Genomic DNA, 27826 nt, shown 5'->3' with positions numbered 1-27826 from the left:
CAGTAGGAATACTGGTTTCGTTCTCCTCCTCCTCACATTTATGCCTTGGTCAAGCCAGAGAGGCAGGGCAGCAAGCTCCAGGAAAGCCACAGCAAAGTGTAAATGACTTCCAAGTTTTATAGACAAAGGAACAGAAAATACCACCCGGGATGAGTCCCCACAACCAGCCCGGCAACCCCTGCAGTGACTCACCAGAAAGGGCAGAAACCGAACCAAAGCAGATTTGAAATAATAATTATTATTATTATTATTATTATTATTATTATTATTATTATTACTATTAAGCATGAGACCAGTAGCTCCCCTGGTTTTTATTCTCACTTTTTTTTAAAGTAGGAGTTACTTTTCTGGGCCGAATTCTCTCCTTTAGCAGTCTCAAAATGTTTCAGAGTCGAGCACCCAGGGCCTGCCTTGCAGAGCACTGAGCAACTACCCCTTCACAGCAACTTTGGGTTCTTTTCCCCTCCCGACAAGCTGAACGCCAGCACAGGAAGGTGAGAGAGAAGCCTGCAAGCTGTTATATTCACTGACAGCCTCTGTGCTCCAGCAACCAAAATAAAGGTGTGATGGTCGATACCGACAGAAAACAGCTGAAATTTTCGTCCACATCTCAGCCTGCACGTTGCATACAGAACCCATTCCTGGAAGTGTTTTTGGCTGAGTACTGTGACTCCACGGGCAGGTATCAGTATTTCACACACCATATGCTGCGTTGGTGCTCCTGCAGCCACCTGCTTCATGCTGCTCCCACTCAGAGCGGCTGCCAAAAACCCACCGGGGACCCCTCACGGAGACGCAGCCCCTCGCTGCCCCGGCACGGTGGGACCCCAGGGAGCACGGCACATGGCACACACATGGCACACGTCACCCCCGTCCCCTGGGGACCTTCCAGTCCCAGCGAGGCTCCTGCCTTGTGCTGCATCCCCTCCTCGGAGCAGCGGGGAGCGGATCCCCGTGCCCCTGGGGCGCACTGCGGGTTGCAAGCTGCACAGTGCCTGCACGCTGCAAACTCCCTCTGCTGCATTCCCACCCACCCGCCCCTCCTGTCCTGCTGCAGAGCTCGGTGAATCAGCAGCAGCTGCGTTGAGGAGGGAGGGTGTGCACACCAGGGCTGTGATCTCAGCGCCGCTGCCTGCCCCTGCCCCTGCCCCTGCCCCTGCCCCTGCCCCTGCCCAGCCCGCACGTCCCCGCGCTGGATGGGCACGCTCCAAGCACGCAGCCACGGGGAAACAAATCGCTCGCAGCAGATTAAGCAATTTGTTCGGCGTCTGGCTGAAGCGAAACTTTGAAATAGCTCGCTGCTTTAGGTTTTCTGCAGAGAAAACTCGTGGAAAAAGCGAGCAATTCTTCACTCAGCTTTCCTGCGGGGTAATTGGATCTCATCAGAGGCTCCGCCGCTGAACTGGATGAAAAGGAAATGTCTCACGGATCTATTTGTTATGATGTTCCTGACCTCACAGCATGACTGCACCTTCTGCCAAACTCTCATCCTGGTACCTCTGTGTTTACTTTCCAAGGAGACATCCCCCTCCGTCGGTCCGGGATCAATTATTTTCATTAGCCATTACTTCTGGAGTTTATGGCAGGACCCGATTTTGCTGTTGGCTCACAACTGCACACCCTCCCTTCTGCATGCTTCCCTTTCTCTAAATAACACAGCTTCTGTTCCTTGCCGTGGCAGAGACAACCTGTTCACTGTTGCACAGCACTGCACCCCGCGGACACCAAGGACGCCTCAGCACATGGTGCTGCTTAATCTGAGGGTGCTGTGCAGGCTATGCAGGTGAAGGGAAGTTCACCATCACCACTGAGGTTTTGGTGAAGGTGACAGCGACCGCCAGCTGTGACAATGGCTCGTGATGTGAAAAGCCAGAGGCTCACTGGGTCCAGACCATTCCTCGGCATTGCACAGGTCGAGACAGAGCCAGCTCCGAGCACTCACCAGGAGGGGATGAAGGGTTGGTCTGCTCGAGCTTTTGCCTTGCAAACTAAGCAACGTTCACAGCACAAGGCTTCCGTGAGCTGTTCCCAACAATGGAGCGTGAGGCCAAACAAATGAGTGCTTGAAACCATTCAAATCCTCTGCGACCTCCCCTTTTAAGCCCTGGGAGCGCGCTGCCCAAACACCAGAGCATGCTCTCAACAGGGTGGCTGCTGCAAGCCCTCGTGGCCGCCCTTACCTGGTCGCAGATGAGCTCCCACTTCTTCTCGTTGTCGTACTGCCGCAGCAGCCGGGCTTTGTCGGGCGGCAAGTTCATCGCATTCTGCAGGGAGAGAAAGAAACCAACGTGAGGGACCACAGCGGGCTCGGGATCAGGAGGAGTCAGTCACGGGCAAACCAAGACAACATGGCTGCGGTCGCTCTAATTGTTTTATGGGAATCCCCGTTGACAGAGTTATTCAGAAACATTCCCTCCCAACACCGCCTTTGGCCCCAAAAGCAGCAGTGAGTCACACGGCAGGGCCAGCGGCGCCTCTGCTGCCGCGGGGACACGCTGGGAAGCAGGAGGGCACGGCCGTGCCGTTTGGAGAGCTCTGCACACACGGAGCCTGGAGAGCCTCCCTATCAGCCGAGGGCAGCGCAGGAAGGCCAAGTGCCTGAAGACGAGGGCCACGAAGCACCTCTCCGTCTGCAGCTCACATTCTCCTCGGCGCGCTCGTCTGGCCACGGAGTCACCCGAATTAACCCCCAGGACGCAAGCAGTGGGTTGCAGAGCCCGGCTCCCTGCTGCGAGCAGAGCGGGGTGCCAGGCCCTGCAGCACTGAGCGCTGCGCTCCCCTGGTTCCTTTGGGAAAGGTGATGGGAACCCACAGCACCACGGGCACAGAACGAGGCCACAAGCTGCTCCATAAACACTCCCGCAGCGAAGCAGTGCTCAATAAACCCACGGTTAGGAACCAAGACCCTGCTGTATCAGGACGCACCTTCACAGCCCATGCAGGAGGCTCACAGCCTTGCCAAACCCAGCCTGTCCTGGGGGTCCTTGGGAACACCCACGCGGCCACGAGTGGCACAGGGGACGTCCCGGGCACGGGAGGGAGCGGTGACCGAGGAATTTCAACCCGCATGTCGAGTGGTCATGCAGCAGGGATCGGTATTTCTGAAGCACTTTATCAGAAATGCACTGGGCTGGTTTTGTCTCCATGCCCACGTCCCCCTTGGCCAGGGACAGCCGCCGACAGCCCCAGCAGGATGACGGCCACCTCCCTGCAGGGCCGTGCTGCGCGGAGCACAGTCACTCCCGACCCCAGCACAGATTTCTTTTGAAATCTTTGGTGTGGCTGCAAACGCCTCCTCCTGCCGGGAATGCTCTGACACCCGAGGCCGCCCTCTGACCTCGCGGTCTCTGCAGGATCCCCGAGGAAGGCACGGAGAACAGGTCTCCAGCTCATCTGGCCTCCTGCATCTCGCAGATGCGCCTGCTGCTCTCCCACAGGACCCCCTCTACCTCCACCCCAGCGGATGAGCGTCACCTGCAGCTGCAGTGGCTGCTCTTCCCAAAGCCTCTTTTCTATCAGATAACAAATACCCTTCTTTTTGCTCATCCATGCTGTCATGTTGACAGCATTTACAGGCTGCGATCCTATCTGCCCTCGATTCCTCTCGCAGCCTCTTCGCATACACCTTATCAGCTCTTCTTATCATTTTAATGCACTTCTCGGTATTTTTCCTGGGGCTTTTTCGAGTGCCATTCCTTCCCTCCGAGGACGCAAACACATTTCAGAGCTCCACTACACCTCAGCTGCAGGAGGAGCTTCGCCGTTTGCCTGCAGTGCTCGCCCTGCCGAACTGCGACCTGGTTGTCCCTAACCAGCTCCCCGAACCACGCTGGCGCTCGGACACGAAACCAGCCTGGAAACCTCTGCAGAACCCAGCCGTGGCAAGGGCTCCGCGTGGCCGAGAGCCCCAAACAGGGAAAACGAGACCTAGGCAGCAGGTTGGTGTGAGCTCATTTCGAAATGAGTTCAATCTGACCTCATCCCGAAACGTGACCTCCTTCGCCCCGCATGGTTGCGCTGCACACAGCCACCCCCTGTATTTCGCCAACTGCTGCCATTCACAACCCTCTCGTTTTTTCCAACAATTCCTGCCATGTAGGTTGGATGGCCCTGGTCTGGCAGGCAGAATTATCCCACATCCCGTGCGTGCAGCCGGGCTCAGCCCCTGCCCATACACAGAGCGTGAGCTGTGCCCACAGCTCCTCGAGCTCTCTTTTCGGGAGGTGTCTCAGCCGTCTCCTCGCCACCTCCAGGTCCTTTTTGGCTACCTACAGGTCTAGGGCCTGCAATTCCTCTTCCCATCCTTACCCTCGTCGCAGCTTTGGAGGCTAAAGCTCACACAACCGGCCCCATTCCTCCACCAGCACCTCCACCGCCTCCCCCCACAACTCGGCCAGACCCCAACGCCGCGCTGCCGTCTGCAGGGGCCGGCTTCCAGCCCTGTTTTGGCTCCACGCACACACATAACTTCTCTTTTTCCCCGCAAATTCCAAAGTTATTCATGTCTGCTGCCGCGTGCCAAGTCGTATAGGTAAGGTTTCCATTTCGTTTGCTCCAGACTGGCATTGTAAAGCGCGGCCTTGAATTAATCGCAGTAGCAGATGGAAAACCGGGGGAAACACTAGCAGGCCTACAAAATATTAAATTGCTCAGGAGTTAAAAATAAAACCAGCAGCGCATCAAGGAAATGTATATTTTTAACCTATTAAACAAAACTCGGCTCTGTCCCACTTGGCCCCCCCAGCAGCAGCTCCGAGGCCCGTGCCAGACGCTTCGGCACCGCGCTGCGCACCCGGGCTTGTCCAGAGCCTCCTTCCACACAGACACACTTCACACGTGCCTGCCTTGCTTTGACCATTTCCTGATGATTTTATCTGAATCGGTGCGACAGCGAGAGTTAAGTGACCCAGCACAGGTCCCTGAAGAGCCACCAGTGCCACCCAATCCCAAGTCTTTCCCCAAAGAGCGAGCACAGCCCCAAAACGCAGGGAACAGAACCTCCCGTTTTAAGGCCACCCTAAAACAGCTTTGTCACCAAGAGCTGAACTCACTTGCCCCAAGAAAAGCAGAAAAGGGCATCAAAACTAGGTTTTGAGGTGCCAAAGAGCCTGAATTTAGTGGGAGAACTGCGCAGCTTGTGGGTTTGGGAACTGGGACCCTGCTCAGGGCACAAAACACGTGGCTCCCCTTCAGGTGCATCACCCGGGTGTTGGGCCCAAGGCTGGGTGGTTTGTTTGCATCTCTCAGGACCAACAAGTGCATTATAAGAAAAAAGGGAACCCCGTGCAAGGAGAGCACCTGCAGAAGCACAGGCAGGACGCGCAGGGGCACACGGTCAGGGTTATGCTCAGAAAACGCTACGGCAGCGCGCCAGGTGCCACCGAGGGCCAGAGCGCCCTGGGGACACGGTAATTTGGGAACGGAAATACCTGGAAAGGAGGGGCCGAACCAGCTCCTGTCACAGAAATGTCACAACACACAGCAGCTCCGGTGATTTCTGCCACCAGGAGGGCTGGCACGTGGCTGCAGGTCCCAGCGGCACCGAGCCACACACTGCTGGGGCGAGGAGCGACGCCTGCTTTGTGTGACTCGCTCCTCGTTTTGGAGAGAATTAAAAGGCTTCGTGTTTTGGGAAACAAATGCAGCAGCAGTTTGAGTGACTCCGAGGTATAAGCATTGCTAATTAATGGCATTAAGCTGTTGCTCTTTCTTATTAATCTTATCATCTTTAAGTCCAAATCCCTTTTATTTATGAATCCTGACACTAATGTGCCAACACGGCAGAGTCCTCCTAATCCATCCGCTCACAGGGAAGGCCCTGCATGCTTCAGTAAGCCCATTACAGCGCAGCCACCCCTAAAACACCAGCCTCCAAGAGCAAAAAAAAGCATTTCCTACTCCCTGGAGCTCCCCGGGGTGCCCAGGAGCCCTGGGGGCACGGCCGCATCCTGCAGGGCTCAGCCTGGCCACAGCTCTGCGGCGCTGGCTCCCAGCCTTTGAACTCAACATCACCATAGCTTGTGCTGTTGTTTGGGGCCTTAAAAACTGGGGTGCAATGGTAATATTAAATTTCAGCTCAGTGAATGTGCCCTCAAGCCGAGCTGCAGTGCCCATGGTGGCAGGGCAGGGTGCGGGTTAACGCCGAGCCCTCGCTGAGACGTGGCAGGGAGGCTTATATTGGTGAGACCTAATTCCCCACGCACTTTCTCCTTCTGCCTCTCCTCCGACTGGGCTTAGTTCTGATTTGCAACTGCAGACTTCAAGGACCCCCTGTCCCCAGCTGGAATTTCCTAACCTGAGGTTACTCTCCAGCTCCTCAGCTACGCTCCTCAAGCCTGCAGACAGCCTGGTCCCAGCGCCTTTCACCTCCGGCTCTCCTGGTTTCCTCTCCGTTGCCTCCACAGTGATGAGCTGCAGCCTTCATTTTGCCTGTGTTATGGTCAGGACTGGTTTCAGGCGCAGTCTGAATTGTTTTAAGCTTTTATTAATGTCTGGAGAGCTCTTACAAAGTAAATCCCAAATTGGTCCGTAAGTCAAATCCATACCTCCCGGCTTCGGAAAGCTGAAAGCAAGCAGGCGCCTTCCTGGCTGGGGACAGCCTGGGAAGAAAATTTGGGATCATCAGCGGATCCAGGCTCACTTCTTGGCACTGCCAGGTGCCCGGGTCTCTCCAGAAACCAGGAGCAGAAAGGAACCGAACTCCCCGCTAACAGCTGCCTACTGAAACGCCCCCTCCGTATTTCTGGGCAGTACCAAAATTTCACTCCAGGACCCAGGCACTAAACCAGCCCTCAATATTCCCGTACAATATGAAAATTCAGCTTTCTGTAACTGTCTGCACAGCTTCACCTCTCAGCCCCGCTCTGCTGTGTTTATTTAGGAAATTTCGAAGCAAGTGAAGCAATCCTGGGCATGTTGACTCTATGAGGAATCCATGCTAAAATTAAATGTACTTATTGTTCTAATCCTCCTTCTCCCCTTTTTTTTTTTTCTTATTCAACTGGTCTTTGATCTAAACATACGGGCTCTCACCGACGAGCCCTCTCTGCCACTAACCGTGCCCTGGATCTGCAGGGGGAGCATTCCCACCTGGCACTGGGATGTGGCTGCTCTCCGCCGTGCAAACAGCCCCTTGGTGCCTCTTATTCCCCCCGTGCCACACACGCTCCTGGGTGCCCAGCTCGGTCCTGGCACTGGCCTTATTTTATTAATTAATTTTATTAATTAATAAAAGGCTGGCCTTTTACTCCCATCCCTCCTGATGCTGCTCAGCACAATCCCTGCGGAATTACGAGCAGATGTCCCAGGGCTGGCAGCGAGCGGCTGCCCCGCGGTCGCTCTGTCCCAAAAGAGCCACCCCGAGGGGCAGCAGCACCCAGCAGTGGCTGCCCAAACCCCTCCGTGCTCTCAGCAAAGCAACAAAAAAGCAGGTAGAGAAATTTCCTCTATCTGGAATTTTTAAGGCAGCTCCCACCTTGCTACAAGCACTGCTGATAGGAAGAAGCCTTCTCCCACCCGAGGTGTGCAGGTGGCGTGGGGAAACTGTGGGGTCGATGGTATCAGAGGCTCTCTTCTTCTCATACCCTCCTGTCACTGCTCTACTGAACTAACAGGAGGTCACAGGATGGTGAAAGGATGCTTCTAAAGCACAGAACTGGCTTCATTTTGCACACTGGGGTACATACAACACGACGAAGAAAGCAGCCCCCTTCCTCAGCCTACCCTTTGGAGGATGTGTGTCACACAGAAACCTGTAACGGCACAGCCAGGTTTGGGTGGTAGCTCAGAAAAGCCCCTGAACAAGTGAACTAAAAAGCCTCAATTCGCTGGAAACTTGGATGGTTTTTATCTGTATTTCACACAGATGATGGCACCTCTTCCCCTATACACATACATGAACACAGGCATGCGTATGGACACATTCTGTTGAGTTCTTTAAGGTAATGCATATGGATATTGAACTGATCTACTTTAATGTATCCAGAAAAAACATAAATAATTAAAAAAAAAAAACAGGACACAATGTGCACACCAACACCACACAAACACAAAAGCCCCCAGACACCCGAACAAAATGTGCTGAGACTTACGGTGGGCACGAACCGAAATATGGGAAATTCCCCTCAAAACCTAAGGCCAGGCACTGCTCCACCCAGGGCAGCTGTGGGGACGGGCTGCCCAGAGGGGCGAAGCTGGTACACGTTCACAACAGACCTTTACAAATGAGCTTTTTACTAATTTTACAGAAGGTCTGCGTGTCCGTGAGCCAGAGCTCAGGAGGCCGAGGCTCTCCAGGAGGTGCAGTGGGTGCCTTCGGACCAAGCAAACACGGCGAAGCGGTGAGCAGCGCAGCGATCAGCACTTCTGGAGAACTGCAAACCACTCACCCTCCTCTTTTCCACGCTCCTCTACTCGATGAGGGCGAGAGCAATTCGTCTGGAAGCTTGTTATACACAAAAATGTAAACAGGAGGAAAGGCTCCCATACGCCAGGCTTCAAACCCCGGGGAATTTTTACGGGCGAGCCATAAACCCTGCTCTGCACTGGGGATATTTACAGGCTGGCTACTGCAGGCACCGCCGGCACCCAGAAGAGGCACATGGCAAGCCAAAGGCAACCACGGGTGTGGGACCTGTAGCCAGAACGAGGGATCCTTCCTACAGGACCACTCTGTGCTTCATAACCCACCCCCAAGGCTCTGCCCACCTTATCTCAAGGCTGCCTGGGTTGATAATAAAAGAGTTAGTAAAAATGCGTGGTGCACAAGCACACACACACATCACACGAATAACCCTAAAAATCACGTGCCTTCGAACCTCCAGTCCTGACATTTGACGTTTCACCTGTTCTTAAATATTTTTTGCTGTTGCCATTCAGGGCTGAGGTGTCGGGCCCCAAGGGTTTGCAAACTGAGCAAATCCTTTGGTTGAGGACAGGGCAGAGCCGCAGCGTGGCTGGGAAGCACCATGAGAGCACCAGGAGGGAGCACGGCCAGGACGGGCTCGGTGCTGGCACGTGGGGCAGGGCCAAGCTGTTCAATAACGCCTGCACCAAGCAGGTGAAGCCAAGCACCAAAAAGCAATAACCCTCTGCTCACACGAGCACCACGAGGTTTGCTGTGTTCAGCAAAACCCAGCGCTGCCTCTGAGCCGCCACACCGAGAAGGAACAAGGCTGCACTGTGCTGCAAGCCCCCGGGACGCCCTGCTCAGTGATGGAAAGTTCGCAGCCATTTCACTGGGGGCTTTTTACTGGCTTTTTGCTTTTTTTTTTTTTTGACTGGGAAGCTGCCTGAGTAACGGGGCAGCAAGGCAATGCTGCAAACACAGCCCGTTCCCTTCCCGGATGGCCACGGGCTGTCCTTGCGTGTCCTGACCTTGCCCACGTCTGCAGCCGGGCAATCCTCGCTGGGAAGCTCCTGCTCCCCTTCCCAGCCTCCCAGCTCGTCCTCCAGCACGAGAAGGAGCCTGCACAGCCCCCCAGATGTCAAACCGAGCACTACGTTAGCTTTTATGTAGCACACAGGCTGCCAGACAGCTTGGCACGAAATGTAAACCAGGAGCTGGTGCCGGCCCCAGGTCTGCTGCCAGGGAACCCTCCTGAGCTGTGGGGCACGGGGCAAAGCCCTGCTGAACCCTGCCCTGGGGAAACACCCCCCAGCCTCGGTTATTCTTTAACCTCTTTTACTGCAGCCTTCCCAACGCGGGTCCTCCGGCTCGGTGCTAGACCCATAAATGTTCGCGCCTTCCCATAAAAGTTTCTGCTGGGTTAAGTTTTTCCAAATAAAGCCCTAACCACATTTTCTGGGCTTCTGCTTATGCTCAGCAGGCTGAAGTTTCCAGCGTGCACCAGAATGGCTCACGCTTCATGGATTTTGTCTTTTCCCCGGCCCAGCTGAGGGCTTCTTCCAGCCCCAGCCGAGCTCCCCGGGTTGCCCTTCCCCATCCCCACTGCTCTTCTCACCTGTCGGCAACACCTCCGACAATGGCCTCTGTTTACCCCCAAACACCTTCCTAATTTAATCGTGTAATCTCGGAGGTAGCTCCCCTGCTAACCCCCGAGATACCAGCCTGAGATACCAGCCTCGTGACTTCCCGAGTGTGTTATGTGGAGAGCGTAAACAGCAGCAGCTCGTCTTTCACCAAAAAACCCCTTTGATGAGCGCTGATAAACCCCAACCAGAAACATGATGGGGCACTGCCCTGCAACGCTCCATCTCCTGCTGGAGCTCGGCGCGGCCGTGAGCTGCTCGGGGCAGGATTTGGCTGCTCCGTGGGGTCTGGAGGATGATCCCGAGGCACCCGCAGCACCCAGGGCGGCAGTGGCACGAAGCAAACTCCCCGGGCACCTCTGGAGCAGGCACTGAAGGCGAGCAGGGCACCCTTAGGGAGATGCCAGACAGCCCCGTGTAGGTGACGGCACTGCTGAAACCTCCAAAAATCCCCCCCTCGCTGCCACGGAGGTGGAGACAACCCGCAGGTGTTAACGAAGCTGAGGTCATGTTTACGTTTGGTGAATATCTACGCTTTTTTATTGCTGTCTAGCTTAGGCTGTGAAGGCTGCCTGCTACCTGGCCGTAAATCCTGGCACCGCGTCTCGCACCGACGGCACTGGGGAATGACCAAAACCCTTTATTTTACCCCAGGCCTGCTCCTTCCCCCAAAACAAAGCTCAGAGCGCATGCCCCTCCTGCAGTTCCCTTGTCATGACCTTGACGCTGTAAATATCAACAAAAGAAGGGGGACAAAAAGGAGGCTAAGCTAGCTAATGCCTTTCCAGAAGGCTCTGCCGCTCTTTAAGAGCCCCAAATTAAGCGGTAATGCTCTTGTGATTAACCCCCAATTAAGGAGCAGGGGGCTCCGAGCGTCGGGAGCCGAGCCCAGCGCAGCGAGGAGAGAGCAGGAGGAGCCCCGGGCAGGGTGAAGCTGGGTCTGGTGGCCCTGTGGGCACAGCAGGTGACACCCAGGGCCCACTGCTCGCTGGGTCAGAGCAAGGAGTGCACGGGAACAGCAAAATTCCTCCTGCTGGAAAACCAACCTCCTGCCTGGCTGCTGCTGCTCTGCTGCCATCACCACGCAGCCCCAGCACGGGCTGAGCAGGTCGGAGCCAGGCAACGCTCCTCCTGTCCCCACCTCCACGAGGAAGCTGGACTGGAGTGTTTCACAGCCCCCTTTTTTAACACCCAAGTCCCTCGGGCACGCACGGCAGCCTGAGCTCTTCGGGACTGCCGGGGTGACCCCGCTGGTGAATCCAGCCCTGCCTTTCTGCTGCTTCCCACGCCGGGAGCCGGGGCAGCCCCCGGCATGCCAATGAGGTTAAACAGCTCGCACAGGAGCCCAGCGTGGCACTGCATGGCAATGAGCTGGCAGAGGCTCTGGGGCGGCACGGTACCGAGGGCACGAGCAGGATTAATCCTGAAACCACATTTCCATGTCCCCACCGCAGCACAGCACCCGCAGGCAACCCTGCTGCAGAGCCGTGCAGAGCCAAGGAGGTACCAGCCCCTGGACAGGAAAAACTGAGTTGTGAATGTAAGCACAGGCAGTCAGGGGATCTGCTTACATCTCTTTTAAAGTTTTTTTTTTCCTTTTTGAAGCAGCAGCTCACCAGGAAGCATTAATAGGGGCAAGCGCCGCACACAAATTGGTGCGGGCATCTCTGCCCTTTGGTGGTGTGGGGAGCGCCCATGGAGCACGAGGAGGAGCACGGGCAGGCTGTGCCCCTGCTGGGGATGGGGACAGGGATGGGGACAACGCTGTGACAGCAGAGCCGGGGACTCAGCTGCCTGCCCCCATCCACCTGCTGTCACCACCCGCCTAGGAGGTGAAGGAGGATTCATGGTAAAAGGGGGAGAAAGGGAATGCACGATTGTTTAGGCACAAAATTGAAATTCTGGTTGGAAATTCTGGCTCCCATCCTCCACGCAGCGCTGGGCATCCTCGCTGAGCACAGCTCCAGCTAATTAGCCTGCCTTTTCTGCTCCGCTAACGAGGCTGTCACTGTGATGTCTGTATCTCAGGGCAGCCCGCGCCTCTCCCTCGGGCTGGCTCGAGCTGCTCGGCTCAGCTCGGGGCTGGGTTTGTGCTGCAAGGCAAGGGGCCAGTCCCCGAACCTCCACAGGGGCAGGGGGTGAGCAAACCTCCCTCCCTCCTCCTGCATTTCCAAGGATGGCAGCAGCGAGGAGCAGCTGCACGTGCTGCTGGTGCAGATGCAGACGTGGAAGTCCCACACTGGCCCCACAAGGATGGAGGTGATCCTCAAACCATCTCCTACCCAAGAGCACGGGTCAGGTCCTCCTCCCAGTCGCTCCGCAGGACAGAGGGCTGGCAGCGTCAGGCATCGGCACCGAGCAGGTTTAGCCCCACTTTGGGGCCAGCTCGTGCTCAGCACTGAACACCCAGCACCAGGGAAACGTCCACAAACTTCTGCTCGGACAGCAGGGGAAGGAGAAAAGCAGCGGCTGGGACAGCAGCAGCGGGGAGATGCACGGGAGCTGCAGCTGCAGAGGTCCCTGCCCGGATTTCTCTTTCCTGGCACACGCCTGAACAGGCCGCAGAGCGCTTAAAAATAGCTGTGAAACCCAAAATACCACGTCCAGCCTGGAGCCTGCCTGTAATTTGGGATTATGCCCTTCCCTCCGCCCTGCTCCTTCTCTTCTGGGCCTGCTTCTTGCTGCGAGGAGGGGAGAGCGCCGTGCCACTGAGCTCCCTACACCACCAGCACCAGGAGAAGCGATCACCAGGAGCGAGCTGTGGGCAGCCCCAAACCTTCCCCTCGCTCATTTCCCAGTGGAGCTGTGCCACGGGGTGCAGCATTTCCCATCCAAAAGCAGCTCGGTGGTACCAGCACTGGGTCCCGGGCAGCTGCAGGGGAACACAGCCCGTCCCCTGCAAACCAGCGACACCCCCACCATGTCTTCCCCCCGAGGGGCATTGCTTTCAGCCCCTTTGCTTACTCCAGCTAGCATGAAATGTCCTCGGGCAAGTCCCAACCATGGCTTTTGCCCCAAATACTCATTAGCCAGGTTGTTAGAAAAAGGGAAAGGAGCTTTTGGAGGTGAGCGTTATTATTTCCCAGCCGGTGTTCCCCATTAACTGCAATTCATACCATTAAAATGGGGAGTTTTCCTGCTCGGTTACACAGCCAATACCAGCTACAATTACGTGCTGTTGGTTTAAAATGAGACAGAAAGAGAGCATTACAAGGCCAGCGTGATGCTCCCCGAACACCACATCCATCCTAATTCCTCTCTGCAGGAGCCGGTGCAGAGCTGGCGGGGTAGTGCCCATCCTAACGCCCTGCCAAGCGGAACACAGAGCAACCACGGGGTTACAAAAAATGATCAATTCCCAAATCGCCCAGCTCAGAAAGTCAGAATTAATGCTTTTTGCTCCCCAGACAGGTCTCACAGCTCCCAGCCTGCAGCAGGGCTCCTGTGCTGGGGAACCTCGAGCTCTGCCGGCTTCCTCCTAGGCACGGCCGTGGCTGTGCCCATCGGTGCTGGCAAGCTCCCCCTGCCAGAGCTGTGGCTCAGCAAAGCAGAGCAGGTAGGTCGAGAAATAGCTGCTGCCAGTCCTGCAGCTGAAGGACATCTGCATGCCAGAGAAGCGCCCGTGTTCCCTACGGTGACAACAAAACCAGACGGCACACAGGATCAGACACATAAGGTCACGCTGGACAACAAAAATAACCATCTGTTGAAGGGGAGAAGAGCACAACGCTGTTCTTTATCGTATTTCTTGCATCTCCCCACGTGCCTCTCTCTGTCTGCAGCAGGGCTGTGGCAGCAGCACCTCTCTCGGTGTTTCACATTTGTAGCAAGCGCCCTGCTAAAAGGCAACCCTTTGCATTGATACCAGCAATAAATCACCTCTGGCAGCACGATGTGAGGCCTCTCCTTCAGGCGGCCACTCGGTCTGGCTGCGGGATGGGGACCAGAGGTGTCGGCCCTGGTGGCCACTGTCCCGGAGCTGCCACAGCCCCGCGCCGGCCCTTGGCGTCCCGCTGCTGGCAGCAAGCGCCGGGCTTGTGCAATCCGCTCCTCCGGCCATCCCCAGCAGCAGGCATCTTCTTCCAAAAGCATTTGTCAGAAGAAAAACAGAACCACCCAAAACTGAACATCACTCAACTGCTTGGGAAAGAATAAACGAGCTGCATTTCCAGCCCTCCCAGAGACAAGAGTTCATCCGCAGCCCAGCCAGAGCCAAAGCCCGGCACCCAGGGCTGCGGCAGTGGTGGACCAGGACGTGCCCCACAGCCTGTGCTGGATCTCTGGGTGCCCCCCAAAACGTGAGCAGCCCGCACAGGGCCACCTGAGCAGGCAGAAGGTGCTGTGCCCACAGCTGCCCTCCTCTCTGCTGGAGCACTGGCTGCAGACGAGGCAGGCGTCCTCATCAGCAGGAGCCTGAGGTGCCTGCAGACTAATGAATGGAAGAGCTGGAGAGGGATTTAGGCAGTGCTTTATGCAGTTGGACAACATTTACACCGGCAAGACAGCTTCTCAACGGGCAGAGGCCGGGCTGACAGGTGGAGTTGCTGATGCTCCCCTTGCTACCTTCATGGAAAGAAAAAATCCAGAAAACACCACGATGGTAAAACCAGGATGCTCGCTGCTACAGGGCACTCCACAAGCAGGACTGGGACAGTACCCGTCCCTGTAAGAACACAGGCTGCTCCTCCTCTGGAATAAATAATTGTACAAGAAATAATAGAAACGATGCAATTGTCCATGGATCTAAATCACACCAAGATGCTCCCTGCACCAGCCAAGCAGGACCAGCAGGAGATCACCGGGGTGCCAGAGGGGTGCTGGCACCCTCAGCCAGCCCCAGCACCACCAGCAGGGGTTTTGAGGTGTGAGGGAGACCCAGCGAGCTGTCACACACAGCCCACGAGCGAGCCAGGCTGCAGCACGCAGGCAGGACCCCCCCCGCCACATCCTCCCCGCAGATACACCCAGCAGAGCTCGCTCCAGCGCCGCCTGGGCGTAGCTCCGAGGGGATTTCTCAGTTCCTGCACCTCCTCTCTTCCCTGACAAACAGCGTCTCGACGGCCAGCCAAGCATGAGGGCAGAGGGTTGTTTTAGCAGAACATGTTTTACCAATTAGGATCTTGTGATATCCACCAAAACATCTAACGCAGCGCAGGGAAGACATTAATAACGGGGTTTGCAGGCACCGTCTGAAGCTGCAGGTGCTTCATTCTACTGCCCGCAAGGCCGGCCCCAGAACCCCTTGAAGTCCATCTCAATGGGTTTAATTAATGACAGTTCTTCGTCTCCTGGGCCGTGTCATTCCCCTGTTTGGGTGCATTTCACACCTCACTGCACGGCGTCACCCTCCTAACATCCCTTCCACCGCGGCTCCCCGTGCACAGGCTGCCTGTGGTTAGCATCGTGACGTGGGGCTGTGGGGCAGGACATCAGGGAGCTACGAATAACGCTGGTATTCACACTGACCAAGGCCTGTTATGACTTAATTTAGCAATTAAGGACCATTAAAATTAGGACCATCCTGCCCACTACAAAGAACAGCTCCTGCCCACCCCCTGCCATTCACGCGAGAACGGGGGACAATTTCTGGGTGCTTCGGTGGCACCTCTGGAAAAACTGGGGTTAGTAATATAAAATATAATAAATATAATATAATAAACGAGGTTAGGACACAGCAGGGCCCTGATCTCTTCCAGTCAGAGCAACCCCCTAATGACATTACCAAGCAGACTTTTAAACTAATTCCCAGCCCTCGCTGCCACCTGGTCTCCCCGCAGTGTTAAGGGAGATATCTTTACCAGCTTTTCTAAGGGATGTATCTTTACTCAGCTTGGTTTTGTTCCCGCTGAAGTCTGCCCGGTCCTGAACTCTTAGCCCCGCTGTTTGTGCAGACAACACCTCAAACCCCAAGTGCTTGAAGAATGGGAAGCCTTTTCAGCACACTCCTCCCCTGACTTCCTGGTGCAAGCCACATCAGCCCTCGAGGACCGATTTATCAGCCCGATTTCTGTCCCCAGGACACAGCAGACATTCCTCACACCACTCGAAAACCCCACGGCAGCCCCAGGTCCCAGCAGGGCTGGTTTTGCTGTGAGGAATTAAGCTCAGGAATGGCGCGGGGCCGCCTGGGCCCTGCTGCACTCCCACACGCAGCGCTGAGGTGATTGGGGACAGACCCACAGCCACCACAGGCCACAACACAGGGACTGGTCCCCAACATCCCAAGGACACTCGGTGTGACTTCTCTGACCACCACGGCAGCGAAAAGGCAGAGCCCTTCACCTCCACAGCCCCTGCCGGGCCATTAGGCCCTGCGGCACCCTCAGCGCACACCTCCACAGCGCTCTTCCTGACAAGAAATTCGTGCCTCCCGAGGGCTGTGCGGCTCCCTCCTCGTTAAGCCGTGCCTTCATTACTCACTGCTCATGCAGAACGTGGCTCTGCCTTGGAAAGGCGTTATATTGATTTCCTGGCACACGACATCTGTTGAAATGGGCGTTGGTATTAGTTTCCTGTCTGAGTTGTTTTAAGCCAAAGTACAAAGCCTGATATTTATGCTGGTGTTTACGTTGCTCATATGTAGACATCGTTTTGAATTTTTTTGTTGTTGTTTAAATCAATAAAATGATTTTATTACTTGTCTTGTGAGCAAGAGCGATCTTGCAAGCAGGCCAAGCCAAAAGCTCCCACTGCAGTCAGCAGCACGCCCTTGCCATCCTCGCTATTTTCACCACCAGCACCCCAGACGAGCACAACCCTCTAGCCCTGTGTTTCACAAAACTAATCACAGCGGAGCCAATTGTTAACCTGCATGCACATACACTGGAAAATTCAACCCTTAAGACATTTGGGATAACCCCTTTGGGAGATCTGCACAGCCCCAGCCCAAATCCCTGTCCCCTTGCTTTGCCAGGCACCTTCCTGGCTCTGGGCACGAGCTGCTGCCAGCACACCAGTGCCCATGAGCTGTGGCCCCAGGTGGGGCAGGGATCCCCCAGGACCCCAGACAGGGTAAGCAGGACACGGGGATTTGCTCAGGGGAATTTTGTGAGGCTCTTCCAGGTGCTCCAGGGACAGCATGAGCCGGCAGGACGGCCGCCGAGGAGGTCTGAACTCAGCTCCCAAAGCTGGGCGCTGACCAGATCTCTGAGCAAGATCCTACAGGCACCGCCTTTGGAAAGGGATACGGCTGTTTCGGGGATTAGGTATTGATTTAGGAACCTTTACATCCCAGCAAGCTTTCCTAACTGCTGCTGAAGAGGCAGCCAGATTGTTAACGTGACTACAAGAAGAACAACCCACGGAAATACGGCAGCACCACAAGGCCCTGCTGACAGACCTCCAGCCCCACACCTCCCATCCCTACCCCTTCCTGCTCAGCTTTCCCTGGTCCCTGAAGCACCACGGTGCAGGGGAGGGGAGCCCAGAGGACTCCACCACAGCCACACGTACAAAATGCAGACTTAAAACATCCTCCTCCAAGTCGTATTTCAAATATTTATCGCTCTGTTGGCCTAATCTCCGCGTTACTCTCTGCCCCACAAAATGTCTTTAAAAGAAACAACAGCAAAACAAACCCTGAGGTTTACATCACTAGCAATTTATTTATTTTTTTTTTTTTGCCTCTTGAGAAAGCACTGAAGTGTAAAACCACAAATAGGCACTGTGATGAGGTAGCTTACTGATTAAAATATTAGCAGGAAGAAAAAAAAAGCTCTTTAATTAGATTTGTTTACAATAGCAATAGTATCGTTCTGGAGATATTCTGGGAAGCCTCCTGCCAGGAGTGATTTACCTTCCTCAATAGCAAAGGTCAGGCAGGGTGCAGATTTAGCACTTTCATGGACATCTGCTGATGCATCCGGAAAACAAAGGAGGAGGCAGGAAAGGCTGGAGTCAGCCAAACCCTGCAAAATATGTTATTGTGCAAACAATTTTTTTTTTTTGTCTATCCCAAGAACAATAAAGTAAACTTGGCTGGGTGTGTTTTAGCGCTTATTAAAACTGGCAGCTCTCTCTCCAAATTCTGCTTTTTGTTATTGCGAAATCAGACTGGGACTGAAGGGTGATGTCAAGCTTTAACATGCTCGGAGAGCCCGGGCGAGCAGACAGTGTGGGTGTAGGGAGCGGTGCAGCCCGAGCAGACACTGTGTGAACAAGGAAAAACGATCCCAGCACCGCCAGCGTACCAAGAATACAAATGAATTACAGCAAAACAGGGGGGTACCTGCAAATAAAGGGTGCGTGTCGCCTGAAACTGTTCACATCGGGTGCACGTCTCTCCTTCTGGGATCAAAGTTGTTCATAAACCCCAATCAATGAAGCTGAACCAAACCCGTGTGAATCACGCACTGGGTTATTCATATTTCTGCAGCAGAGCTTTCTGCCTGACTCGGTGTGAGAGGGTACATGCTAATATCTCTGCTAGAGATTATATTTCAGGATTATGGGAGGCTCTGTAGGATCTTTCAAGAAGTCCAACGCTGGAGACTACGAAAACACAGCCGGCTGCCCTGAACCAGCCCAAGGAAGGAATATTTCTCTCCACTTCTTTCCCACAGTTAGACGCTGCCCTTAATTCTAGTTGCATAAATAATTACCACACAAGCTCCGTTGCCTTCCCAGTTTAATAATCCTGCGGGCTCTCAGCAGAGCTCCGTAAGCTGGCACATCAGGGAGGCTGCACGCTCGGGAGGCACTGCCAGGTCCAGGGCAGCCCCGAGCGGGGAGCACCTTGGGGACACTGCTGGGGGTCACCACGAACGCTCCCAGGCTGGAATCGAAAGCATGGCATCGAAGGAACAGCACTGGAAAAGCTACCATCAGCCCCGTGCACCTCCGCTGGTAAATAAACGGAAACCGTATGGGCCTCGGGAACAGAGCACTGTAAAAACATACTCCGTGCTCCTGTGTGGTCTGTAAGAAATAGGCTCCGTCTGTCAATGGGACCGGCGCTTCTCGGCTCCCGTGGTGCACGCAGAGCTGCCCTCAGGGTCCAGGTACCTCGGGAAGGTGCCCGGTTCTCACCCGGCACACAGCGGGGGCACTGAGGTGTGCTGAGGAGCCTGCAGACACCAGCGTGCCATCCAAAGCACTCCCAACCCTACCCACGCTGCACACACCACCGGTCCGCATGCCCTGGTCGTTGTTTCCACCTGGTTCAAGAGAAGAGGAAGAAAAGGACTCCAGCATTCGGCCGCTGCTTCCTAACGCTGCGTGTGCAGCCCGGCTGCTCGGGCAGAGTTTTGGCACCTGGGCCACAGAGAAGGCACAGGGGGGATCTGTGCATGGTGACACCGAAATACAGGGCTGCTTTCTGCTCCGTTTTTCAACAAAACGTCAGGAAAACGCTAACAAACCTACTTTAAAGTGTGACCACCAAATACTCAGCTGGTCCACCACCCGCCGACACAAAGCTTCCTATATATTCGCACACAGACCCCTCTTCAGAGGGGCCGAGTGCTCGCAGAGGCCCCCGAGCGGGCTGTAACAGAAGACAAAGGAATTATTTTTACACCAGCTTCAACAAAAGCAGAATCTGCCCCCGAATAATTCCAGCCAGCTGCTGGTGCCATGTGTATACATTTGCAATGGTAAAGTAAACAATGATTTTTTTGGACAGAAATCACAATAACAACTTCAAGTCAGGCTTTTGGCCTTCTTTCATGGAGCTCCTCCACTGAGCAAAAACACAAATCTGCGGTTAAAAATTTATGGTGGAAATGCAAACCGAGCACAGCTAGAAAAAAAGGTAATAAAAGCTCTTTTCAGTAAACACGTCCTGGCACTACGCAGAGCCCTGCAGAAGGCCGGGCCCTACCTACATCTGCCACGTGTGTGCCTCTGCTCACCCTGCTACCAGAGAAATTGATTGAGGAATAACTCAGCTTTTCATGTGGCTGCTGCTCCAGCTCAGACCAAAATATTGCCCCCGACCCAGTGACACTGCCATCCAGGACGACAAAAGGCAGCCGAGGGCAGGGAGCCCTCCCGCACAGATGAATTTGAGGCAGGGCTCTGAGTCCAAACCGATGAGCCCCTTCCAAGGAAAATGCAATATGCAAAAGGCTACTTAGCCAGCGTGTTGCTCGGGTGCACCACTGACTCACCAGGAGAGATTTATGTAAAAACCACCTTCCTTTTGCCATCACGGGCCCTGCGAGAAGGGAAGTTACTGAGGCGGTCCCCTGAGAGGCACCCGAGCCTGGAAATGTGTAGAAAATCCAAGGAGCGTGTTGAAATCCTGGTCGTGGAGAATAAAGCAGCACAAATTCCCTCCTAGCTGCAATTAGGCTGAGATTTCACTGTGCAGAGTTCTTATCTTCCTGCTTCCCTTATCAGATACAAAATGTCTCCTGACAGTTTTTCGTGCCTGTTTTTAATAACAGCTATTCTTGCAGCAAATTCTCCATTATCTACGGAAAACTCTCAGCATTTAACCAGCCCGGGCATCATCCAAGTCCTGGACACGTCAGCTGTGTCTTTGCAGCGTACAGAACCTGCGGAGATCCTCCTCCAGTCCCACACCTCAACCAAAGATTTCCTGCAGAATCAAGTCAAGCAGCATCCGTCCCGCTGTCCCCGAGTTCCTATTGATTTGCTTTCCATGCTGATTGTTTCCAATCTCACCGCTGGGACATTAAAAGCTGTCATCTAATAATGAGGGAAAACCAAACGCACCCCTCCCTAACGCCCGGGTGGGATGGATGTGCTGGAAACGCATCCCCGGGCAGGAGATCTGACATTTATTGAACTGTGTTCGGCTGAGCTCTCCCCCAGGCCTAAAACCAAAACCCGAAGGGCTCCTTCAGGAGCTCACCAGGACAATTCTGCCCCGAGGAGCCAGGTCTGCCCCGGCAGCCGGACCCGCGCTCCCCGTCCACGTGGGGAGCTGCTGCAGGGAGCAGGAAAAGCAGGAAAAAATTAACTCCTGTTTAAAAAACTAAAGGAAAAAAGGAGGAAAAGCAGTATGGAGTCATTAAGGTGGGTTTTGTTCCTTGCCTTTAATGCCGGTCAAGTTCAGGTCGTGGCTGCTGAGTTTCAGGCTGGCGCTGACGGACAGCAGCACTTTGTGAGCAGCAGCCAGGAGAGATGCCACTCTCCAAATATTTTCCTCTCGCCTAGCTCTGGTCAGCGCACTTCTAGCAAAAACCCAAAGCTGTTACTGCTCAGCCCCGTGTCTGTTTACTTTTTGGTTGAAAACTAAGGGCTGTGGTGCAGCGTTGCACAGCTCCACCACCGCGTCCTGCCAGCGAGAGCAAGAGCTGTGCAGACAGCTGAGGCAGCCCCTTTCCCAGTTCCCCCACAAGTGTGTGAGCACAGAGAGCTGCACGAGGTCCCTCCCAAGGTGTGCAAGAAGCAAAAAGTCCCACCTATCCCCCCTCGAGGGAAGAAGCACTTTTGGGAGCAGGAGCCAGGAGCAGACAGCGATGAGCTGCGCGGACACTGCTCCACGCCGCACAACGCGGTGCAGGCTGCCCTCCCTTTTCTCTCTCTTCCTCTGAACTGCTCTGGCTCTTCCAAAAGGAAGAGGACAACGAGGACTGACTGGACAGGCACTAAAGGCACACAGAAGAATAAAAGAGCTCTCTGAAAGGCACCGAGCGCACGCCTGCACTGAAGCTGTGCGGCACAGCGGCTGCTGACATCTGCGCCACGGCAGGCAAGCCCAGATCACACTCTGTGATTTGAGGAGAGGCCGGGGAGGGGACCCAGCAGCTTCCGTGGGCTCTTTAATAGAAAAAAGGCCGTGCTGCTCTTTGCCAGAGCCGCTGGGACCCAGCTGAACGCAAGAGGACAGAGGAAAATACCTCAAGAGGAAAACACCTTTCCTTTAATTCGCTACACGTTTTTCTTCTAGAATATCCAGGGACGATGCGCGCCCCATCCCGCCTGCCCTCCTCGGGCAGCCCTGCCACGCGGGGGTCTCCACTCCAAGCAAAGGAACCACCGGGGAAGAAATGCTTTCATCGTGTCTCGGGTTACTTTGCAGTCTTCGCATTCAGTATTTCCAATGAAAATAACCTGCCCTCACCTTTACAGGCTACTTCGCGTCCTTTTATTTTCCATGGAATTCAAAGGCTGTCAGGGGACACACGAATTGTTCCTGGTACTACGGCACCAAGTTAGATTAATTAGCCTTATCAATGCTTGCAATGTGTCCTCTGCTGACATGGTTTCATTTGTCCTGATGGCTTCGTCCATGCAGGAGGTGCTGGGGCACACAGAGCACCACGGGAGGACGGGTCCAAAACGTCCCCACAGCCACCTAGAGAGGGAAGGGAACACCCTCGCTGTGCCCAGGGGGCAGTTCCCACCCGGATCTCAGCCCTGCAGCACGTCCAGCACGGCGGGGTGCTTTGGGAAGCCGCCCCTTCATCTGCTGCTGCAATGGGGCCGAGCTCTTTGGAAAATCCCGTCCCGACCAGCCGCCGCGCTGCCTTAGAAAACTGGTCCCTAATCTCCCCACATCTCGGTTTCCTCACCTTTAATTAAAGGGAGTTCAAGCTATTCAACTCCTCCACCGGGCTCTGCGAGGCGAGATGCGCCCCGTTCCCCTTCCTGGAAAGGATTGTGCAAGTGCCACTTCCAGGGACACGCACGGCAGTATTAATCAGAAAACTGATGCTCCCCGAGAAGAAAGCCCCGGAGCACACCCCACACCACCAAGTGTGTCACCAGTGTCCCAAGCACGAAAATACACACATGCATCTCAAGCACAGGAGCCCTGCTCAGCCTGGCACGGCTGGAAATCTCTTCCCAAGAGCAGCCGTGCTGGAAAAAGCTGGGACGGGGAGGAGAGGAGGGACTGGGGGCAACTGGTGAGCACCGGGGGCCCGCAGAGCACCAGCACTCTCAGTCTTCCCCTTTATTCAGCACAAAAATTGCTGGTTCTGAGGTAAAAGGGATAGTAAACAAGGACGCAAGCAGCCTACTGGCGTGCAAAGAGGCGCCCCCGACTCGGGGTGCTGCCAGCTCCACAGGGCAGCGGGTCCAGAAAAGGGGAAAGCTGAGGGGCAAGGAGGGGATGGCACGGATTAAAGGGGTTATGTCTCCTTCTGAAGCCTGCCAAGGGCTGTTTGTATAAAAACACACATTAAGGCAAACACCGAGGTGCACTGCAAACAAAATAACTCGGTGTAGGCTCCCGGCTGATCCTCTGCCTTGTGGCTGGCAGCCCTGAGCCTTCGTCCCAGTCCCGACAGGAGGTGAGATCGCCTCGGCACTGCACTGATCTCAGCTGGCGGAGGTTCGGGCTCCAGCCAGGCAGAGCAGCGGGGTCACGGCCGGTGTGCTGGCAGCGTGCCTCTCCTCATGGACATCTACACGAGTGCAACAGCATCCCCTTCTGCAAACCAGACCCCCGCTGCGCCTAAAATGTACAGATTATAAGCACAAAGCGCTATTCTCGCTGCTCCAACTCTTCCCATGACGCCACTTCGGTTCTGATGCGCTTCAAAGGACCACATCCACCGCTCCAAGGGGAACAGCATCGCCTCTCACAGGTGCAGAACCATTTCCTTGAATTGGTTTTCCACGTTTTTTCCTCGAATGCTGCACGTGGCAACAGAGCCATGCCCCAGACACAGCCTGCCTGGTCCCAAAGGCGAGGGCAGAAGGGAACCTGAACCTGCAGCCTGGTAGCACAGGGCAGCTTCTCACCTGCCTGACACACCGCCTAGGGGTTTTCCTTGAAACTAGATGGCTTTTTTTTTCTCAGCTGGGATGGCGAGGGGCCTGAGGGAGCTCCTGCAGTGGTTCCAGGTGGTCCCCCCGGGAGCTGAGCGCGCTGCCGGCCCGCCACCGCTTCCTTCCTCCCGCGGGGGCACGCGTGGGGACCACGGCATCAATGCTGCTTTTGTGGCCTCCTCGGCTGCCTTCATTCCTGACACATATCCGAATGGAAGAAATTAAGCTACACGACAAAGCCGTGACATTTTGCATCTGATGAATGCTAGGGAGAAGCATGCTCGACGGGAGGAATTAGGTCTCGCCGCTGCCAAGCGCGTATCTTAAGGAAACTGATAGTTACCCTGCCAAAGGGTGGGGGGAGACCAGATTCCCTTCCTGTCTATAAATATTTTTCCGCAGCTCTGCTGCCTTCGACAGAGCTCTTCCAGATTCGAGCTGGAGGAAAAGAGGGCTGGGGCCTGACGCAAGCCTGGAGCAGCTCCAGCAAGACCGGCAGGGCAGAGCCAGGGGGCGAGGGAGAAGCAGGCAGAGCGCACGGGCACCAGCCCTCACCACAGCCCCGCCGGGCTGCTTGGGGTCCAGAGGGAGAAAAAAACTCCTGCTCACTGCCACCTTCCTCTCCTGCACCCAAACAGGCTCACAAAGTGTGAGCAGCAGGCGGATGGCAACCCGAAAACAGGGCGCCTCCATCCACCTGCGGCACCGCTTCGGCAGCGTGCAGGGGAGGGGAGCCCAGCGAGAGCTCCAGCGCCTCACCGAACGGGAGGGCTCCGAGTCGTATTTTTAGAAAGGGAGCAAAGGAAGCTCTGCGCAAACACCGCAGGCTCCTACCTTCAATCTGCTCACCAGATGTGGACTTCAAAAAGTCTGAGTGCAATCTAGCCGGAGAGAACGGCTCCTCTCTGCGGCGCTGCGCTGCGTGCAGCTGACCTACATCTCAGCCCCGCTCCCTACTCCTGCCGCACAACTCCTTCTTTTTTTCACTTGACCTCTGGTTGTTTCCCGTTTTATCCCAAAGGCTTAAAAGCCAGAAGAAAGCGCATCGCCAGCAATTTCCAGGCGGGGAGGAGAGGCTCGCAGCTCCAACGAAAACCCTCCATTCTTCTGGTATCCCCTCGGGGGCCGAGCGTTTCGCAGGCAGGCATCTCGAAACCCTCTCCAAACAAATCCGAGAGGGCTGCTCGGGCACGGGAGGCAGCAGAACAAAGGCGGCGCTCGCTCTGCGGAAGCGCCGGGCTCCGGTTCTCCCTCTGGCTCCTCGGAGCAATGCCTGCTCCATCCTCCAGCTCTCCGCGGAGACCCGAGGACGTCCAGCCTGTAAAATCGTGGCACGGAGCCACGCTGAGCAGCCAAAACAGCCCTGCAGCTCGGCGGGAGGCTGCCCGGGTGCCAGCCGGGGACAGGGATGCGCTGACCCAGTGACACGGTGACCGCTGCGACGAGCAGCTTTGGGGGCTCAGCCAGGTCACAGCCACAGCGGGGTTGGGGCTGCTCTCCGTTTGTGGGTATACTCATCAAAAGAGGAGACTTCTTCAAAAAAAAAAACACAATGTGAGCGCTCAAAGACAGTAAAACACTGTGTGCTGAGCAGTTCTGACAGCAGCCCCGCAGAAGGACCCGCTGCCTTGGCTGATTTCTTGCATTTTCTGCTGACGCGCTCGGGGAGCAAATTTTACACGCGGCAGCCTTTCAGTGCACAGCCTCCAGGCTAGCCAGGGGGCTTTTTTGGTTTCATTTTCTGGGATTTAATGCATGCAAACACTTAATACTAGCCACGGTGTGGTTCTTAAGGACCGGGTGAGCCCCAATCCCAGCTCTGGGCTGCTGCCACGGGGCTGCCCTGAAATGCCGACCACAAATCGAGGCTGGGGGGGGGCGTGTGTCCCGCGGCCTTTTTGGGGGAATACATCCTCTTTTCTTTTGGGGACGCGTGTCCTGCTGTCCCAGGAAGGCCGTGCACCACACCTCCACATCGGCTCGGGCACGAGGAGCCAGCAGGGAGCGGGTGGCCGCCGGGATCAGCCGCGCTCTGGCTGGAAGCGCAGACACCCTGCGCCCGGCCCGGCATCACCCAAACCACAACAAAAGCTCCTCTTTGCCAGGGAGGTTTTTTTTTTTTCATGAAAGAGCCCTTTCAACTCCGAGAGGTACGACAAGGAAGTAAACAAGCACGTGGGCGTAAGAAAATAAAGGCTGCTGGTTGAAGCCACGCTCAGCAGGGTGGCTAAAGCAACAAGAAAAGCCAGGCCCGCACCTGACCGGTTCGGCGTCTGGGGGAAGGCACCAAAGCCGGCCCCGGCAGCTGAGGATCAGCACTTCTGGGCACCAAAAGGGCATTTCTGGCCAGCAGGGCTCCCGAGGCACCATCCCAGCTCCCTCAGGTAGCAATAAGAGGGGACAGGAGCCCGGCACACAGCTCGTCCCCAAGGTGCAGGCACAGCCCCTGCGCCCACAAAGCCCCTTCTGCCCCCGTCCCCGCAGAGAGGGGCTGGAGCTCTTCCTTCCCTGTCAGCCCCTGCATTTCTGAAACCTTTCCAATTTCTCCAGGTTATGCTGCATCCTCCTACCACGTCCCTGTAGGATCAGCTGGTGCTGCACCCAGATACACGTTCCCAAATTCATGGGCAATGGCCACGCAGGCGCGTTATTGCCCAGGGGCTGCACCCACCCTGCAGTGCTGACACTTTGCACCCTCAGATCTCCGAAGGTTTCTGTGAAGATGGATACGCACTGCACACTCTTTTAGGATCTGAGGGGAGCCAGGCTAAGCTCCTTCTGCCTTAAAGCATGAGGATTTATTTATCCACATGTGAACGCCCTGGATTTTTCAAGGTCCTCAGCCACAACCGAGGCCAGGCATGCAGATCCTCGGTGCTGCGATTCCCAAACAGCCTCCTGCAGCTCCCCGGCGGGGTGAGAAGCAGCAGGGCTCCCACCTCCAGCCCCAGCACTCCCTGCCCTGCACAACGAGGCCACTTTGGCACCCAGGGGCCCCCTGCTCCCGCTGCCATCCCCCGGCGCCACCCATCCGGGAGGGACGGGGAAATTTGGGGGGAAAAGCAGCGGCTTTGAGGACGGGAATATGTGAGAATATGTTCCGGCAAGTCCAGCGCCGGGGCTGTAATTTCGCAGGAGGAAGGAGCTCCTGTGCGATGCCTGCCTGCGAACGGAGGCAGGTATTTGCAATTAGCCCAGCACAAAAAATGCAGAAGGTATAAGTTGGGGCTTGCGATCCGACCGGGAAGCACCCGTGGGGCTGCGGTGTGATTCTGGGGAAGCGATTTGCGAAAGGCACCGCTCCCCTGCTACCACTATTTGATATTTTTTTTTTCATACAATCTTTTTTTGCTGATCCTCAGCTTTTAGTCAGGGCTCCCTTTAAGCAGTGAGCGTACCCGTGAATGGCTCGCGGTCCCGGACATCTCAGAATAAAGCATTTTAATCACCCTCTCTCTCCTCCCGTCTCAAGGTTACTGGCTTACTGGGGTTTTATTTCACTTCCAAGCTCGGCAATCTCACTTCATTAAACCCAATGAGCCTTCAACGGGGAGCTTTTGTATCAGCACCTATAAATTACCCCCGCGACAAAGAGGGGAAGGGAAGGAGCCGGAGCCAGCGGCCGCCTCGCTTCAGCTCCCAGGGGCTGCCTGGAGGCGAGGTGAGAGGGCTGCTGCTTCCCCCCAGCCCCCCGTTTCCCTGCTAAAAGGTGCTTCAGGGACACGAAGCCACGAGGCAGCCAAAGGGTGCAGGGCACGTGCCAGCGACCCGCCGGCCACGAGGAAGGCGGCCCGGAGACCGCTGGGCGCAGGCGGCTGCTTCCAAAGGGGCTGGCGTGGAAATGCAGGTGGCAGATGGCACTCGCTGGCAGCACCAGCAGCCCCGGCAGGGACACCGAGGACAGAAAGAGCTGTCCTGGGGCCGGGGTGGGCTCAGGACACAGAGCGGCAGCTCGGGAGCTTCTCGGTGATTCAAGAGGAACTCGGCTGCAAACCCCATCCTGCTGTCCTGCAGGCAGCCCACAGCTCAGACACAAGGTAATATTTATAAAGAGCGTGCAAAGTATTATTTTAAAAGAGAAAAGGTTGAAAAAGGTGATCTTTTGTGGGTTTTTTTGTTTGTTTTTTTTGGATGGCTGCTTGGTGCC

The 27826-nt window shown here is 55.6% G+C and overlaps 1 protein-coding gene across 13 annotated transcripts in view; it reads right to left on the bottom strand.

Annotated features, from left to right (window-relative positions):
* Positions 1–27826, bottom strand: part of FMNL2 (formin like 2) — a 104202-nt gene that overhangs the window by 57293 nt on the left and 19083 nt on the right. For all 13 annotated transcript variants that reach the window (XR_004253382.1, XM_032189609.1, XM_032189608.1 and 10 more), the window contains exon 2: positions 2181–2264. Coding sequence is in view for 12 of the 13 variants with exons in the window: in XM_032189609.1 (XP_032045500.1) it covers positions 2181–2264 (84 nt within the window). In the remaining variant the exon portion in view is untranslated. The remainder of the gene's footprint in view (positions 1–2180; positions 2265–27826) is intronic.

The sequence above is a fragment of the Aythya fuligula genome, chromosome 6 (assembly GCF_009819795.1).
Source record: "Aythya fuligula isolate bAytFul2 chromosome 6, bAytFul2.pri, whole genome shotgun sequence".
In the NCBI taxonomy this organism is placed as follows: domain Eukaryota; kingdom Metazoa; phylum Chordata; class Aves; order Anseriformes; family Anatidae; genus Aythya; species Aythya fuligula.
This window is presented reverse-complemented; position numbering and strand designations above follow the sequence as displayed.